Consider the following 19,331-nt stretch of genomic DNA (forward strand, 5'->3'; position numbering starts at 1 on the left):
TTCGTGCCCTGGATGTGCATCCCACAAATCTCCATCAACTGCAAGATGCTATCCTATCAATATGGGCCAACATTTCTAAAGAATGCTTTCAGCACCTTGTTGAATCAATGCCACGTAGAATTAAGGCAGTTCTGAAAGCGAAAGGGGGTCAAACACCGTATTAGTATGGTGTTCCTTGTAATCCTTTAGGTGAGTGTAGACTGATGCTTTTCATGTGTGAGTACCTTAATGAGAAAAGGAAAGGTCCACTGCAAAGTCATCATAGAGGCTGAAGGTCCCTACAAATGTAATTCCGGGTATAACTGCTATTTACACATTCACACATTTCATTTGAAAAACCTGCTCATGGGCTGCCTGGAAGCAAAGAGTATTCTTGGTGCATTACACACAACAAATGTAGCAAATCCAAGTGAGCCACATCCATGCACACCACTGACCAATTTATAACTGATAGCCTTCAATTTTTGGACAAACTTGGTGAAACCATCCCAACTCAATGCAGAAGGATCCCCAGTGAGGATCGTGGTCCTTAAACACATGAGCCAAGCTTCTGAATCATACTTTTTTGAATAATTAACATACAATATGTAACGCAGTTGCAATAAATGAAAAAAAAGAAAAGAAAAACAATCCCTAATTAGACTTTGTGCGGGCCATGGCATGAGACTACATCCATCCATCCATTATCCAATCCGTTATATCCTAACTACAGGGTCCACTGGGGTCTGCTGGAGCCAATCCTAGCCAACACAGGGCACAAGGCAGGAAACAAACCCCAGGCAGGGCGCCAGCCCACCGCAGAAATTTAAGTCATTCTTCAGAAAATATCTTATTTTCCCTTGACACATATAAGTGTGCATTCAAGCTGAAGGCAAGTTAATTGCATTTCAGGATTAGAAAGAAAATCAAAGAAAATCACAAGAATGGAGTATTGCATTCATTGACATGGCAAAGAAAGGGCAACTTACGGGTGTTTGTCTCAGTCCTCTTGCACTTTTCTTTAAGCGTCTCCAAGTCTCCAAAAAGGCTTTTAAGGATGGCACTGGCAATTGGTAGCATCATGGCAGTGGTTGCAGTGTTACTAAGCCACATTGACAGAAATGCGGTTGTTAACATAATTCCCAGGATCAACCTGTAGTGAGCAGAAACAGTAAAAATAAGAGGGGTGCATAAACAAGGGGCACATGATAAGAAATGCTTGCCTGATGTTCTCATCAGTTAAAATGGCAGATGTCCTTTTCTTGAGGCTAAAGGCATTATCATAGTCCACTTTCAGAATGAAAAAGACAGTCTGCTGGCAATTCAAGGAATCCTTTCTTTTCTGTCAGGAATTGCAGCTCCTTTAAAGAGCAAAGATCAAGTAGTTGAAGGGTCATGGCAATGTCACAGAAGAGGCCACACACAATACCCATTTATGAAACACCACCTACCCTCGTCTTCCTCCCCAAGTGCCACTTTCCTAATTATTCTGGATTAAGCAGAATTGATAATGGACAGATATATGGGACCTGTTAATCATTGACATTTACTGTACTGCATTACAACTAAACAAACAAACAAACAAGAAAACAAAGAACACTGGGTTATATTTTAAATATAGAATCAACCTATTTTAAATATTTTCACTGTACACAATGGCTGTCATACTCAGGGAGTAGCTGTTGCTGTAGCGGATTGGCTTCTTCTGATGGTGTCCGATGTCACTCCTTTCAACAAGCGTATTATGAGGCTCAGATTGCTGCATTCCCTGGGTGCCTTGTCTGTTGTCTCAGTGTATGCTCCGACTACGGTGAGTGATGGCTCGGTGAAGGAGACATTTTATTCGCAACTTCGCTCGGTGGTTGATGGGTGCCTATGGGGTGACACTCCTCTGGTCATGGGTGACTTCAATGCAGCCATTGGCACTGACAGGGCTGGCTATGAGGATTGTCTTTGTCCCAATGGGTGTGGTGACCGTGGGGAAAGTGGCTCCATGTTCCTTGTATTTGCAAATGATCCTTGTTCCTTGACTTTGGTGATCACCTGGATTGCAACAACTACAGGGGGATAACACTGCTCTCAGTGCCGGGTAAAGTCCTTGCTACGATCGTCCTCAATAGGATCACTTGTTCACCTACCAGCGACTGGAACAGTCTGGTTTTACACCTAAGAAGTCTACCATCAATCACAGCCTGGCACTGAGAGTTCTCATGGATCGCACAATGCGAATATTGGCAGAGTTTCTTTGAAGCCTTTGTTGATTTTCGTAAAGTGTTCATCATAGTTGATCGAGCTGCCCTGTGAGATCCCCTTGAAGTTGCTGGATATCATGGCCAACCTGTACACTGGTACTGTGAGTGCTGTGCAGAGTGGAGGCAGAACCTCTGTGTTTTTCCCAGTTGATTCTGGGGTTTTTCAGGGGTGTGTTATTACTCCTACTCTGCTTGCATGGACTGGGTGTTGGGCAAAGTTGTGGGGTCCAGCGGCTGTGGGGCATCTGTTGGTGAAGAAAGATTCACGGATCTTGACTTTGCTGACGATGCTGTTATCTTTGCAGAGTCAATGGAGGTTCTGATTGGGGAGCTCGAGAGACTGAGTGAGGAGTCTGAGTGTTTGGGCTTGCGAGTGTTCTGGATAAAAAACAAGATCCGGACCTTTAATGACCTCTTGGGCACAGCCATCGGCAGTATGTCTGTTTGCGGAGAGAGTGTCAACCTTGTCATGATGTTTACTTACCTTGGCAGTGACATTCATGTCTCTGATGACTCTTCCTATGAAGTCAGTTGACAGATTGGGAGAGCATGGGGATCATGAGGTTGCTGGAAATGGGTGTGTGGTACTCCCGATATCTATGCCAAAGGACGAAGGTCCAAGTATTTAGAGTCCTGGTGCTTCCTGTATTGCTATATGGTTGCAAGACATGGATGCTAGTCAGTGACCTAAGATGAAGACTGTACTCCTTAGGTACTGTGTCTCTCCAGAAAATCCTTGGGTACTGTTGGTTTGACTTTGTGTCGAATGAGTGGTTGCTCATGGAGTCCCAAATGAGGCACATTACCTGCATTGTGAGGGAGGGTCAGTTACGTCACTACAGCCATGTGGTGCGTTATCCCAAGGGTGATCCAGCTCGTAAGATCCTCACTGTTGGGGAACCGAAAGGCTGGACCAGGCCAAGGGGTCGCCCACGTAATACCTGGATGCGACAGATAGGTCATTTCCGAAGGGTGGAACTGGACTGTGTTTCTGCCTGGGGGGTTACCAACCGGGATCCCGAGTTGTTTCGTTGTGTAGTGGGTGCGGCAACACACTGTACCATTGCTTGCTCCCCGACTTGATTTGACTAGACACAATGAAGCAAACATTACATTATTTTTAAACAAATTAAGCAATACTTCACATTATCTCATTCATTTGTCAATTTACAAACCCCCTCAATCCACTTCACAGGTACAGTAAATGAAAGCAGCACTGGGCATAAGATAGGAGCCCACACTAGACTGGACATCTCCTATATTATTAATGAAAGAAATTAATTCTGCACTCCATTTTCATAAAGACTTGGATGACATTATATTACATTAGTGGCAGATGTTATGTTAATAGAACTTACATGCACATTCTGGCCTCATGTGAACAAAGTAACCCTATCAGGACAATGAAATGTAGCAATACATACAGTAGAGTTAAGCCTTTTCAACTTCTTTCTTTAATAAGCTTCCATGTGTTTATACCTAAACCCATTAACAATAAAAAGAACTAAAATTTAAAGTATTTCATAATTTTGACTTGCAGTCTTACAGTTGTTTCCAAACAATACAGCAGACTTCCATAATGTGAGACTCTTTTTACTTCATGCATCTGCTATTTTTGTAAAACATGCCCCAAAACTAAGAGTAAAACCGTGTCAATGGCAGGGTCAAAATCAAAGTCAAGTTTCTAGCAGACACAGGAACGCTGGCCAGTCATTCTTAAACCTGTACATTACACTTTGGTTAGACAAAAATCACAAGTGCACTGGACTAGCTATACTTAGCAACGTGTGGTCTGCAGTTCTTCAAATTAGGTTGTCATATTGGCAATCCAGTTTCCCCAAAGGTAATAAGATTCTGGTGGTTATGTCTGTTACTGGGTTCAGACTTTTACAGTACCATCTTCTTTTTGCTAGCATTTGCTTTATGGTACCTACTCATGGTAATTTGAAATAGAGTAAACTGTATTATGCCACTATTTATTATAAGAACACACCACTAATATTTATATACAGCCAGGAAGATGCAGGACACCAAATAAATAATCTACAAGGAGAGATCAAAGGGATTCATCTTATGACCATCATAAGCATGCTGGCGAGTTGCTAAGCTTTTAAAAGCAACATAGACACAAATGCAGAAGACCGCATGAGGTGTAGAAATCCTTGAAAGGCTCTATATATCACTAGTCTCAATAAAAGCCTAAATGATAAATGTTTTATGTTCAAATTCACAAGGATCTGCTTTCCTTACCATGGACAGAAATAAGTGTCAGCGTAACATAAAACTAGCTCTGATATATTAATACCAAACCAAGACCTGAAAAAAATGGAATGGCAAAACACACAAAACCAAGCAAGGCTTAAAAATACAGCGTGTGTCCTCCATTAAAAAGCACAGGCAGAACATCAAACGCAATAAGTATATGCAGGCAAGTTATTGGTCAAATAGGCAGGGTCTTGCTTTTCCATGTAAAACTGACCCAGATATGGTCATGGAGACCACATATGTATGTTCATGTGAGCAGACCAACACATTGTGTAAACACACCAGCATGATTTCTGGAATGAGGCTTGATCACCAGCCAAACAATGCAAAATTAAAATGAAAATATCAATAAATAAAAATATGATACAAACACATACAAAATGTGCTTAACCGACTATGAAAAATCAAAAAATCTACTATCTAGAAGACTCCCAACAAAGGATATTGCCACCAACAATGTGGCAATTTCACACATTACAAATAGAACATTTTTATTATACATTTTATTTTCAAAAGTAGTGCATTACAATGACATACTAATAAATCACATAAATAATAACTTACCAGATACAACCATTTACTTTAAAATCAACACATTTGCAATTGCACAAGCTGCTCCACTTCCATTCTGTACTCTGTCTCGTTGTCTCATCATTATTGCTGATGAGACCCACTACAGTCAAGTCATCAGTAAACTTTATAATGGTGTTTGAGCTGTACATTGCAGGAAATCATGGATTAGCAAGGTGAACAGAAGAGGGCAGAACACGTAGCCGTAGGGGGCTCCAGAGATGAAGTGCAGCAATCACAGGTTTCCAGTCAGGTTCTGAGGGGTTATTTGTGTTGAATGCTGTAAAGAAGTCAAGGAAATTGCCTTGTCCATTTCCTGCAAATTCACATTGCTGGCTATGCCTCTCACTCTTTTATGGCCGGCAGCAACATAATCTACACTTCATTTTCCCAGCTTTATAAGTCAAGTCAGGATGTTTCCTCAGACATGCAGGTAGAACAAATCTAATGGATTAAGCAGAAGTGTAGTTCTCATAAGTGGTCAGAAGTATTGTTATTGAAGAGCTTATTCTATATGAATTATGGACAATACTGTTTATGAGTTAGAATATTTTATTTTATCTAAATTTATTTTAACTTTGAAATGTTGATTGATTAAAATCTCATGTTCTACATTTCATTTGGGTATTATTTTCTCATCATTATGTGCAAAAATAAGATTACTGTATATACTCATAGATAAGTTCTCCTGTGGATAAGTCGGGACTTGATTTTACAGTAAAATTTCTGGTAAGTTATAATGTAAGTATAATATAAGTCAAAATGTGGAAAACTCATGCTATTGGTACAAGGGATTATGATATGCTAGCGCCCACCTGAGAGAGAAACCACAGAGCTCACTGCCTTATTTTTCTATGTGGGTGCGGCAATGCGCTGTATGTGTGCTCCTAACCTCTCTCTCTCTCTATTGTGCCTACGTGACCACACAGTAATACCTGAACTATTCTGAAGCAACGTTTGCACTGATTTGTGTTTTTTGTATCTCACACCTTCATACATTTTTATTTAGCTTCTACAGAGTGCAGAGCTATAGCGCATCTTTATGTGAAAACAGGAGTGTCAGATGGGTTGGGTAGGATCGTGAACACGACTGAGAGAATGAAACCGAACAATAAAAAAATAAAACAAAGCTAAACTTTACAAGTATCATACATTTACACTGGCTGTTACAGACTAAAATCAAATGTATGTTTTTATTTTACAATAGTAAGAATAAAAGCTGCTGACTTCTCAAAACGGAATCATCGGGGATCGAACCCATGAAGTGTTGATTACCAGTCAACAGCTGATACTGTTGCACCATCAAAGCACTCTTAACAAATGTGTGTCAATGTCGCACCCTAATGCAGGTTGTTTTCTGCAGTTATATTCTTGAATAGAAGCGCACTTGTTCTGTTATATTTGTACCTTTTGTGAAAGTGTTTCTTTGATATTTGGACTTCAGGCTTCACACATTATAAACTTCATGCCTACATTTTGTCAATTATTAGTAAAACATGAAAAATGTTTCTTTTTTAACAATGTGTTTACATAGATCGTTGCAGACACGGAACACACATGAAATGCATGTGTTCCAGATAACGATGTAGTATTTATAAAAGGTGTGATTTTGCTTGACTTCTCACTCTATAGAACTCCAAGCAACTGACACACAGGAAAAGAGACTTCAGCTGAGAAAACTGTGCACGGGTGGGGGATGTGATAGCAGACTGCTTGCTGCTTATCAACACATTTAAAGGACAAAAGACGCTGACGGAGAGGTGAGAAGCGATTTAAGGTGGGACGGATCTACAAGTTTTTTCGTAGGCTCCGGTAATTCTAGCGTTAAGTGAAATTCAAAGCAAGATGTCCACATAAAAATTTAAAAAGAAAATTGATGATATAAACAATAAAAAAGTAACTTTTCTTGTCTATATTGTTTCGTTTAAAGCTTAAATGTATTGGTTACATTTCTATATGTTATCTCATACACTAGGACCATATGCCTGTAACATACATACAGTCAGAAAAGTATACACCTTGCTGTCTAACAGTTTGTGGTTCTTTCTAGCTGCCTTCCTACAATATGAGTGCATTGTATTGTCTAAATACAGGAATACAGCAGAACATTAAGGCTATTCCACTATAATGCTAGCTTAGAGGAGGAAAACCAGAATCATCCATTATCTAAGCTACTCTGAGAAATCTACATTCTACTCAGATAAAGTAAAATCTCATGTGAATTTACCATAAACATTATTTTAAGAGGTTTGGCTCTGATGGGATTAACACAGATTGTATGCAGAATGCATGAATTTGCTATGAGTTTTTTTTAAATTAGCTGGTCTAATGCAAACAAATGTTATTTCCCAAGGCTTTTCATTTATTAAGTTACCAACAAAGATTTCCTTAATGTTTACTCTGTGGGCCAAAACTCTCATTGATATCAATTTAAAAATTCAAAGGCCTTTTTTGTCAATCTTAACCACATGGATTATTAAAAGAAACCCAAACATAGTGACTGTTTAATGGCTTTGTAATCGAGGTATATAAAATAGCGGACAATATTAAATTATGTCCAGTTTCTCAAGAACAAGGTATTAAAGCTAGCTGTGTACTAGACAGTAATGGAACATTTTGTACCTCAGTTCCCATTTGGTTTGTTTTTTGTCCCATTATCCCAAGGATTATTTGAGATAAATGATTGCACACTGCTTCATAAAACGCAAAGCCAAAATCTGCTTACAAAAAAACAATTCTGAAGATAAATCCTGTTTCTCCTGCAATTATCTGTCAGCTTGATTTTTTTAAGATGCATATGAAATTGAACCTAAGACAGCAAACTTAACAGGTTTCTACTTTTCAATAGTTCTGGACCTTTAAAAGTGCATCAGGAATAGTCATATATTGCAGGCGAATAAAAATATATATGACTTAATAAAACTCTCTCGCATTGTCTTTTCAGATTTTCTTTCATCCTGGGTAAAACATTAATCCAAAGAGATAAAAATAGAGATATAGAACTGGACAGATTAACAATAAAGTGAAAATCTGGGGTCAGAAGTACAGGGTTTACTGACCTGCAAGTCATTTTTTAAGTAAGTCTTCTCTAAGGTTGAAATAAAACAAATACAAATTCCATCTATTTCACACTTATTAATTCAAACCTAAAATTTCCTAAATTTAAACATTTGCATGAAAAAAATTTAACATTCTTAATATGAAACGTGAAGACAGTGTTGTATACTGTACAAATGCAGTCGACTATGTTAAATTATGTCCAGTTTGTCAAGAACATGGCATTAAAGCTAGCTGTGTCCTGGACAGTAATGGGACATGTTGCTCACTTCATTATGTACAGGGAACTACATTTTCACTATATATCCACTTTTCAAGAAGGTTGACTATTGCTAATTTCTGAAAACCTGCAAAAGTCACAACATGGAGTTAAAATTCAGCCTACCTTGGTATCCTCAAATAGGAATAAGTAAGCAGAACATCACCTAAGATTCAGAAGTCACACCTTTACAGTGCTTTCAAGCAGAAGGTTCACAACACAAAGCCCTGAAGCTGAAGCTCAAGCTCAGATAGAAGCTCCTCCACTGACTCCTCTTAAATAGTGGCTATCATGGCTTGTTTATGTGATATGGATTTAAAATTACAAATAATTGCAGGCACTTTTTATATTGCATTTCCCCAGGGTCTTTATTTGTGTGTGTGTTGCTATGTTTGTCCTGTGGGATGTTGAACATATAGAGTTGTCAACTGACATTGCACACAGTTTTACATCTTTAGAGTCATTCCTTAACTTACAGTTGGTAGGAACAATACACAAATTATAGAGCTATGATCCAAATAGGACTACACCAAACTGGACTAGAGCTTTTTATTTATATCTTACAAAAATTTGTTATTTTGCTTTTGTCCCACCAAACATGGACTGCAGAAAGCAGTAGGGAGGCCCAAAGGCTAACTGCTGCAGAACTCTGTATTACAGGAGACATTGTCAATAGTGCTATTCTGTAATTTTATTGAGTCGATTTAAAGTAGTCAAACTTTAAAATTGCTGCAATAAAAGCTCTGTGTTGGCATCAAAGTCTAAAATTAGAACTTACTCATCATGCAATTAATTCTTACCAGTAAGAAACTGTAACAGTTACTAATTACTTTTCCTTAATTAAAAGCGCCATTCTTAGTTGTTCTCTTTCAATGAAATTCTGAAAAAGATCGTCTTTGCTTGGTTTTAGCTCCATATAAAGAGAAGTTTAAACAAGATTTTCATTCCAAGTCTAGTTTTGAAGGTCCCTAAAGTCCTATTGTATACCACGCTACTTGGTCATTTATTCCATGTGTCTGTGGTTCTCTGTGTGTGAAGAAAAACTTCCTAATGTTTGTGCAATATTTACCCTTAACAAGTTTCTGTGCCTTCATGTTCTTGTTGAACTCAATTTAAAGTAACAGTCGTGATCCACCGTATTCCTTTCATAATTTTAAAAACGCCAATCAACTTTCCTTTTAATCTCCTTTTGCTTAAACTGAAAATTCTCAGCTCCTTTAATCTTCCCTCACCTATACCCTGCAGTCCTAGAATTAGCCTAGTTACTGCTATGTCTTGTTATTGCATGTTTCTGTGACCAAGGTGGCCTCCCCAAACTTTCTCATGCTGCACCTAAAACCTCTACTCTTACTGTTATTTTTGACATTTGCACTCAGCTTCTAGCCATGCACTCACACAAAAAAGAGTTATAAACCAGAAATGCAAAGCCATGCTACACCAGACCAACAGCTTCCTTCATAACTGGAAGCAGGGTTTTCACTTTGTTTCATGCACTTTATGTGTTCGTTGCAATGAACTGCCAGCTTGTCTAGAGTGGACTTTTTTTCTTCTATGTGATACTTTCTTTGCCCACACATTTTGCATGTGTAGTCTAATTTGTTCAATAGTTTCTGTAGTCCTTCGTCATTGTTTGATGTTATTGCTTAATCATCTGTAAATCTTGTCAATATAATTCATCTTCTTCCAACTTTCACCCCCAACTCATTGTTTGTCAGTGCTGCTTTAATTATTCACTCAACGTAGATGAAAAACAGGATTGGCGAGAGTGAGCATCCCTCTCTGTTACTTCTCCCTATTTGACATGCCTTTGCTAATCCATATATGCTTCTTACTTTTGCCGACTGGTTCATGTATAAGTTTTTAATTAGTCTTCTGTCCCACCAATCTACTCCTATGTTTCTCAAATGCCTAGCAGTTTTGCCCAGTTTACTCAGTCAAATGCTTTCACCAGGTCCACAAAACAGACATATAGTATATGCTAGACTTCTTTTACTCAGCATCCTCAGCACTCTCGACAGTGTCTCTCATTCCTCTCCCTTTCCTAATTCTTCCTTATAGCTTTCTGCCTTCATTTCTATTCTTTTTGCTATCAACTTTAACATTACCTTTGATAGATCTGATAATACGCTTATTGTTCTGTAGTCTTCAGAAATCTTTGCACTTGTCTTTTTATGGTATTTGTACCTCTGTGCCCAGAAGACTGGCTTTATCACATTTAGTAAGTAAAGGTTTGGATGGGGTTCTTCATTTCTTATCCAGTGTTCACTGAAACATCAGTCATTTCTGATACACCATGGTCATTTCAGTGGCATCTGAAAAAGTATTTACAGACTCTCAAGGATGCCCAAGAGTGCTGCCATCTGTAAGAAGCTCTGTGTCACACCAGAACACAAATGACATCAATGAAAACTGCACCTGTGGCCTTCTTTCTACAAGTTTCTGATTACCTCCAGAAAATTACAAAGTGCTAAATTTCTGTTTTTATTCTTAGGAAATCATTTGCACCCTAGAGCTTACTGAATTCTCCATTTTCCTGAGTAAGTTTTGTTAGGTATAGAGAGAGATGCAAGTTGTTTTACCTATAGATTAACACACCTTTGTAGTCGTACTTGTGAGTGCCACAGTGGACAGACAGGCATCGCGATGATAATGGAGGAGGATTCCTTGCCCAGACACAATCTTATATATAAACGCCTATGAATTGAAGTCTGTCTGGCCCGGGTGGCTCCATTATCTTTGATTAGATTTAAATCATTCCAAGGTGCCCCCAAGTTAACAAATTGGAAGAAGAAAGGAGTGCGAGGCTACAGCACGAAGCTGAAAGAAAGTCAAAAGTCGCCAAAGTGAGATTTACTTAGCAGCTGATACACAAGCGAGGCAAGCACATCGGCAAAATGAAACCTCCAAGGAGAGAGAAACTTGCTTAGCTGCTGATAGACAAGGCAGGCAAGCACATCAGCAAAATGAAATGCAGAGGAAAGAGAAACTCACTTAGCCGCTAATGCACAAGCAATGATTGATTGAAGTGCCAGAATCCATGATATGCAATGGTTCCATTGTTAATGAAATATCTGGAGACAGAATCTCTAAGGATACGGCACAGTCCTTTGCCAAGCGAGCCATTCTGTGCCGAAAAATGATGTCGTTGAACATTACTTATCTAAGTGATAACTCCATTGCAACTAATGATGACCAGGAAAGATACAACTTTCCTGTGGAGTTTTTGAACAGCATTACACTGGAATTACACTATTCATTACATCTGGAATGCCAATCATAGTCTTACGTTGAAAGCAGGATGTTTTATCAAGCTCCTTCAAAACCTAAATACAAAGCATTGACTATGTAACAGAACTTGCTTGGTTATTACAGATTTGAATCAAAATGCAATTCAAGCGGAAGTTCTTACTTGATCAGCAGAAGGTGACACAGTGTTGATTCCTCAAATCGATTTTTGTCCATCTGAAACTGGATTGCCTTTCATATTGAAACGGAAACAGTTTCCCACAAACCCACCCTTTGCAATGACTATTAATAAGTCACAAGATCAAACACTGGATCACGTTGGAGTTTATTTGCCGGAATCAGTTGTTGGGCATGATATGTGGCATTCTCCACAGTAAGACAAATGGAAAGTGTCAAAGTAAAAGTAGAAGAATCCTCAATTAAGGGTAAGTTGATTAAAGACTGTGACAAGGTTTTTATATGGAATGTCGTTCACCGTGAAGTTTTTTAAGGTGTATGACATCGAATGTAAAACCTGCAGGGACAATGAAAATAATATCATGAGTGCCTACTTAACTGGTCCAGTGGGACAACATCAGAGATAAATCCTCATCCCTTGCCCAGAGTAGTTCCTTTCAATTACCTGACATCTCTGCATTTCATTTTTCTTTTTTCTGATGAAGATTTCAATAGTTTCTAGGATCCCGAGCTAACACAGCTAGTGCTGTATAATAAAGGAAAACAGATTGACTGAATTTTCAGCCAGGAGAAAACAGTAACTCTTACATAGCTGGGAGACCAATATAGTGGAAAGACTGTGGGAGACAACAATGTGTTAATCCTTTATGACTTGGTACACTAAATGGCAACATCCATGAGTTATGATTCTCATGTGGACACCCTGCAGGCATGATGGGACTTGTAATCCCATGGGGAAGCCCCCTTAGGTTTCATGGGTGCCACCAGGAGGAGCTGTCAGGATTAGTCATTTCTACTTTCAAGGACTTCAGTTTAACCCAAACAGTCTTCAAGGGGGCTATGTCCTAGCACTAGAAGTGCTCCCAGGTCACAGATAAAAGAAGCTGCTCAACCTCATCCAGGTGAGTTTAAGTCGAAAAGGAGAGGACGACACTTGCTTGGAGGAAGAGGGGTAGGATGGAGAAGAAGAAAAAGTCTTCATGGTTGCAGTGTGTTGTATGAAGTATTCTATAAGGGCCTGGATGCTGGGTACTGAATAAAATAAAATCATTATATTTGAAAAGAATTAATGTGTATATGTCAGTTATGTCCAGGGTCTGGGGCTCAGTGACTCCCCCTATCATTCACACACTGCATAGAGGATTGATTCTGTGAAAAGGGTTATTAAAATGGCCCAATTCATTGCTGGTGCTATTCTTACACCAATAAAGAATATTTATGACAAGTGATACCCTAAACAAAGCTCCTGCATTATACCCAATACCCAAAAAACTGTTTGTCCCTTGCCACCCAGAAAATTACATTTCTCATTCATTCAGCTTGCACCCTTGAACCATTTAATTAATTACCAGAAACTTTGGCAACTTTTAAAACTATGACACCTGGATGAGATATCAGACACAGATTTTGGCATGACCTATGACCAGGACCTGCTTGGCCAGTCAGATTACACTAGTGGAATAGTTCCACATGCTGTATTTTTGTTAGTTTGTGTCAGTAGAGTCATTCTGCCCTGTACTGTACTGTACTGTACTGTTTATGCATTTATCTGGATGAGAGGGAATGACAACATATGCTTTTATTATAATGTAGGTTAACCTAACAATAAATTGATATGAATTCTTAGAGTCATTTAAGAAATCAGTCAATAGACAGGTACAGTACACGGACAACCTGGGTGATATAAGGGAGCCATTTAGAAGTGCTGATGCATGCAAACACCTTGTACAATTCACAAAAATGGATAGCCTGATATTCAAGCAAACCCAGAGAGTGGCATTTCATTCAGAACTCAATTGAATGAAGGTCATGTGTCCCACATTCCAAATGTTTCAAGTGATCTTATGGCTTGCAAGAAGTATTTGAGCTGGAAAACACATAAGAAACCAAAACGGTGCAGTTTTAACATAAAGCCGATCTTCAGATTTTTCAGTTTAAAATCATCTGCAAACCTCACTTGTGAGCATTTAATAATCCTCACTACAGCAGAGTGTTGACTAGAATGTTAATGCTGATTTGACATTAATTTCAGAAATGAATTTTTTCTGTATCCTGCTTATCCCTTGATCATTAATCTCTAAAATTGAAACACCGAACAAATAATTCTTACCAAGCTGGTTTCACTCCAACAATCATGAGGACCTTCAGGGCAATTCTCCGATGAAGATTCCACTCCTCAATGGCTGAAGCCATCACCAGACCACTGAGAAACAGGAAGTTGGTATCGAGGAAATATTGTGGACACACTTTACTTGAGGGCAAGATTCCAAAAAAAGGAAACAAGAAAATGGGGAGCATGGCTGTCACAGCCAGAGGGAGAGCTTCGGTGCACCAGTACATCGCCATGATCAGAATTATATAAAGGCATTTTCCTTCCTAAAATAAAATAAAATAAAATAAAAAATAATCAGTGGGGTGAAACAACTGTGAAACTGACCAAGAAACAAAATGGTTAAACAGCAGAATAATCATTTCAACAATTATGATCATGACTGAAAATGTCATTCCCTAAATGTACCCATCATATACACTATCATTCTACAGTAACTACGGCAGAGAAAAAAGAAGTGAATTTACAATATCTCTGTAAAACAAAGGAAAGTATTACCTCCCCATCTTTCACTCTCCCACTTTATTCTAAGGTAAACCCTGAAATTTCTCACTTCCTTTATTTAATACAAATACACATTTCAAAACCTTGATTAAGCATTTTATACCCTTCCAAAAGGGTAACACACTGGTGGATCACAGCCATTTACGACAGTGTCTCTCTCACTGGGACAGTACAATATCTTTGGGCCCCCCGCAATAGTGAAAAAGACATTTACAGAAGAAGTCCGCTAGTGCTTTCCCATATTTCACTTGAATTTGGGGGCTGTTGTTGTCATAAAGAGTTTGTTTGAACAAGTGCAAGTCTGTTAAGACTTTCCTCACAGTATTCTATTTTGACTCTGTTTGCCTTGTATCTAATTTGTTTTTTATCTTATGTTCAAACTAATTTTGCGACTGAACAAAATCTCACACGAGTAGAGATGCATTTTCTGAATGTACATAAAGCGAATAAAAGCAAATCTGTCAGACAGAAGCAAACTAATAGAAGTTGATTACTGCACTACTTAACATTGTTTCGCTGCAGGATGTCTGCGAAGCTGTGAGATGATGATGGCAAGGAAGAGAAAAAGAAAATGAAAAATTGTAGCTGCTGGTTTGAGCAGTTAGATACAATATAATACAATTTTATTTTTGTATTTCCCAAAATCACACAAGAAGTGCCGCAATGGGCTTTAACAGGCCCTGCCTTTTGACAGCTCCCCAGTTTTGACTTTCTAAGAAGACAAGGAAAAACTCCCAAAAAAACCTATTAGGGAAAAAATAGAAGAAACCTTGGGAAAGGCAGTTCAAAAAGAGACCCCTTTCCAGGTAGGTTGGGCATGTAGTGGGTTTCAAAAAGAAGGGGGTCAATACAATACAATACAATACACAGAACAGAACAAATCCTTAATGCAGTAATAAAACTTTTACAAGTACAGAGCAGAATTTAACAGTAAAAGATATTACATAATATGATTTGGATTTGTTTAGACTCCTGGAGACCTCAGCCATCAAGTTGCCTCCCCCATTCGGCCATTCCACAGCTGAAACAGCGCTGGGCCAGCCAATCTGATGAAAGGACCCCTCTACCCCACAATTCCTGCAATCCTCTGTTAGATCTGTTTAGAGACCCCTACAGAGACAGGACTCCATGTTTCCAATCACACTTCCACAATTCCAATCACACTAATTAGATCAGAGGTTTTGTTATATATGACTAAAAACATGGGAATTAAGCTCCAGTGTGACTGTAGCTGCAATCAGGCCTCAGTGTTCGTGAGTAAAACAATGGAGCGCTTGTTATCAACATGAAAAGGAAAAACAATCTGAAACAACAAAGGGGACAATAGTAGTTCCTGAAAATAATTATAACAAATTTAAACTGCCTCATAATTAGCAATCATAAAAAAACTACAGTGAAATTATTAAAATAAAAATACAAAATTAAACATAGTGAACCCAGACCTGTATTAATGGGATCCTGTCGAATCAGTGACATTTCTTTCAGTTAACACACTTCCTGCATTTACCATTTATTTTCCCGTTATGCCAATTAAAAATGCCAATTGGGGGGGTTCTACTGTATTTCAAACCCCGGCACTCTACTGAAGTCAGAAACTATTCAAATAAATGTTTTTTTCAGGGATCGAATTAAATTACACATGTGTTGTGTCTGGCCAATTTATTGTATTTGATGGTGGAACTGGTATGGTGTTACACAACAGCCATGAAGCATTTTGAGACCCATATACTGTATCAACATCCCCATCTTCTGCTGATAATTTAAATGTACAGTAGATGGTATTTTTGGTAGTTCAGCAATGGCTTTTTGTGCCAAGTGGTCGCTTTAAGAACCAGTTATATGTTTTCTATTTTCTTATCATGAAGTAATTCTTTGTTGAATACTAACTTATAACAAATTCAAGTATTATCTCGCTCACCTGTTTGTTACTTTTAACATCACACAACACTACATACCAAAGTCTCACTCTTATTTACCCTGAAAATACACTTTTTTTTTTTATTATTTTCAAAAATTAAATGCATATTTTTTTGCCTGGTTTTGGCCTTGTGGAGGTCAGGTGTTGTACACTACACCAGTGGTTTTTGCCTTCTACACCCATTCAGCTCTGAATTTCCCACCAACAACATATCTTCAAACACCCTGATATACAAAGCTTGATGGATGAGAATGAGAATCTCATTCCAGGATGATCTTAAGGTTCATTACAAGCACTCAGGAAGAGGAGGATGGGAGCATGCACTGATACAGCATGTTTCCGCACCCACCACATAACAAACTGCCTCAGGATCCCAAATTAGGACCCGAGTGCAGCCGTACAACCCTGCATCAGCACACTAGATCAAATGGAATGGAACAGTGTGAGGTCGTTTCCAGTGGCTGGGGTGCCAATCCTGTCACCAGACCTTCACAAATACTCAACTCATTCTGACACTTTTCAAAGCCTGACGTCTGACATCAGAACTTTAGTCAAAAAGCATTCCCATCACAATATCTGCTTCAGTAGGTCTAAAGAAATATATATTAAAATGGCTGGCATTTTAGGTTCAACAGCAAAGAAGACTTTTGTACACAGGTACCACGCTATGGCTATATTCACATTGCACCGAAGAGGGCCTCAGTTCTTAGTTCTGGATCATGTCTGATTTTAATGTTTGATTCTTCAAATTTATTTTGTAAGTGACCCAAATCCTATATGTTGATTTATAGAGATGGACTCTATGTTTCCTGCATACACAAATTCAATAAAAACAGATTTGTCAGATAGATGTAACCTATTAGACCACTATAAACACCAGGAGCATGCTGATTGGTTTTAGTGTAGGACATCTACAGATTCTTCAGCTCATGGTGACAAGGCAGAAAAATATAAAAAGGTCACAATCGCTGCTTTGAGGTCGATTATCACTGCTGTGTCTTTATATAGAAATCTGTCAACATGAGAGAGGAGCCACGACTAATGGAGGTGAGATGTGGAGATGTTGAAAGCATGCAGAACAGTTGCTTTACAATTTCAGAAGGTCATCTGGGATGCTCAGTAAATTAGGTCCACATCTGTTCATTGGGTCATTACGGGTTTATAGAGTTATTATTGTCATATGTACAGTACCAACTAAAACTCTCTTGGAAAGATCAAAGCTTGGGACCAGTCATTTGCATCATTTGCTTGAGCAGTCCCTGTCTCCCACGACCCATGCTTATTGAGTCCATGACCTCAGTTGATTCCATTGGCACATTGAGTTGGCACTGTAGGTCATTTTTTCAAAGCAGACATATAACAAAAGGTCATATAAAAACTCAGGAAACATTAACGTCACATTATGTCCGTAATGACTTAATTACCACATACAGTATAAAAGTAGTAGTACATTGATAGTGATACTGCCTCACAACAAGGAGACCAGGGTGTACATCCCAGGTGTTCCCTGCATGGGAGGTCTGTGTGAAAATTCCCTGGGGGCTCTAGTTTTCCTCCCATAGTCCAAAGACATGCAGGTTAGGTGAATTGGTGATGCTAAAATAGCTTTTGTGTGTTTAGCATATATGCCTGGTCCCAGTGAACCTGCTCCATATAAGCAGATATCAAAGACTGATGAATAGATGGATGGATACGCAAGAGGCCTAAATCTCATCTGACAAGTAGGCCTGGTCACATTACATGACTTTTCCAGTGTAAGTGTTTGGAAGTTTACAAACATAAGAAGGGCTTGTCTGTCTGATGTCTTGTGTTGTACATACCCCAACAAAAAGAATGATGGATGAAATTGATGCATCAGTAAAGCATCTATACAGCACTGGCTCTGTCAGGTAGCATCTCACCAGCTTTCAGAAAAAGGGACGCACCCACAACACTTTGGAAATGTGAAACAGTGCTGGAAAGTCGTCATGGATCTGTGTAATTTATCATGCCCAGCAATTTCTAGTCGTTTAATGTAAGATGTTCAAGGCAACAACAAGAGTCATTAAGTCTGACATCTGCTCTGACTAGAAGTCATGTCATGTGTTACCAGCTTAAGACTTCGTCATTTTTTGCTATTCACATTTCTCTAAAGAATATCAGAATTCAGCTGCAGAGTGAATGTAGTTGAAATGTTATCAGAGATAGCCACATACACAACAAGGCCACTGAAAGTGTTGCTTAAACAAAGCCAAACTTTTCACAATTTTCCTTTAAGCTCAAGTGTTTTTTTTTTTTTTGCATCTTCATTTTGTGTTATTATATTTCTAAATATTCAGGGAGTAAAACCTAACATTCCACATTGTACCTCAAGTCGCATGGAGATACACAGTAACTGGGCATTTTGTTTGTAGTGTTAAGGCAAAAGAATGTTAAAACATTATACATTTGGGCAAATGAGAGGAGACCATTAGTCCATCAAGCCTGTTTGTTTAGCTAAGCTGTCCCAATATAACATTCAGATTCTTCTTAAAGGTTATCAAGGTTTCTGCTTCAACTTAATGTCTCGGTAGTTTGTTTCAGAGTCCCACAACTCTTTGCGTAAAGAAGTGCTTCCTGGCTTCAGTTTTAAATGCACTTCTCCTTAATTTTCACTGATGTCCTTGAGTATGTGGTTCACCCTTAAGCTGAAAGAATGCTGCTGGATCTACTTTATCAATGTCTTTCAGGATTTTACATACCTGGATTAGTTCCCCATGCAGTCTCCTCTGCTCAAACTAAACAGATTTAATTCTCTGAGGCTGTCACAGTAGGTCATGTCCTTAAGTTCTGGGATGCACTTGGTTGCTCTCCTCTGTAAAGCTTCAAGTGCTGCTAGGACTTTCTTGTACCGTGGTGAACAGTATTGCACACAAAATACTCAAGATTTGGTCTCACTAGTACATTGAATGGTCTGAGCATTAGCCCCATATCCCAGTTGGTGGGTCCCTCTTAGAGTTTTCATGTTGTTGAAGC

The 19,331-nt window shown here is 38.7% G+C and overlaps 1 protein-coding gene across 1 annotated transcript in view; it reads right to left on the reverse strand.

Moving 5' to 3' along the window:
- Positions 1-19,331, reverse strand: part of slc13a3 (solute carrier family 13 member 3) — a 128,540-nt gene that overhangs the window by 92,698 nt on the left and 16,511 nt on the right. Inside the window, exons 2-3 of the mRNA XM_039734979.1 lie at positions 13,916-14,181; positions 969-1,132 (exon numbers count right to left, since the gene is read on the reverse strand). Coding sequence (XP_039590913.1) covers positions 969-1,132; positions 13,916-14,181 — 430 coding nt within the window. The remainder of the gene's footprint in view (positions 1-968; positions 1,133-13,915; positions 14,182-19,331) is intronic.

This window comes from Polypterus senegalus, chromosome 14, assembly GCF_016835505.1.
Source record: "Polypterus senegalus isolate Bchr_013 chromosome 14, ASM1683550v1, whole genome shotgun sequence".
Classification (NCBI taxonomy): domain Eukaryota; kingdom Metazoa; phylum Chordata; class Cladistia; order Polypteriformes; family Polypteridae; genus Polypterus; species Polypterus senegalus.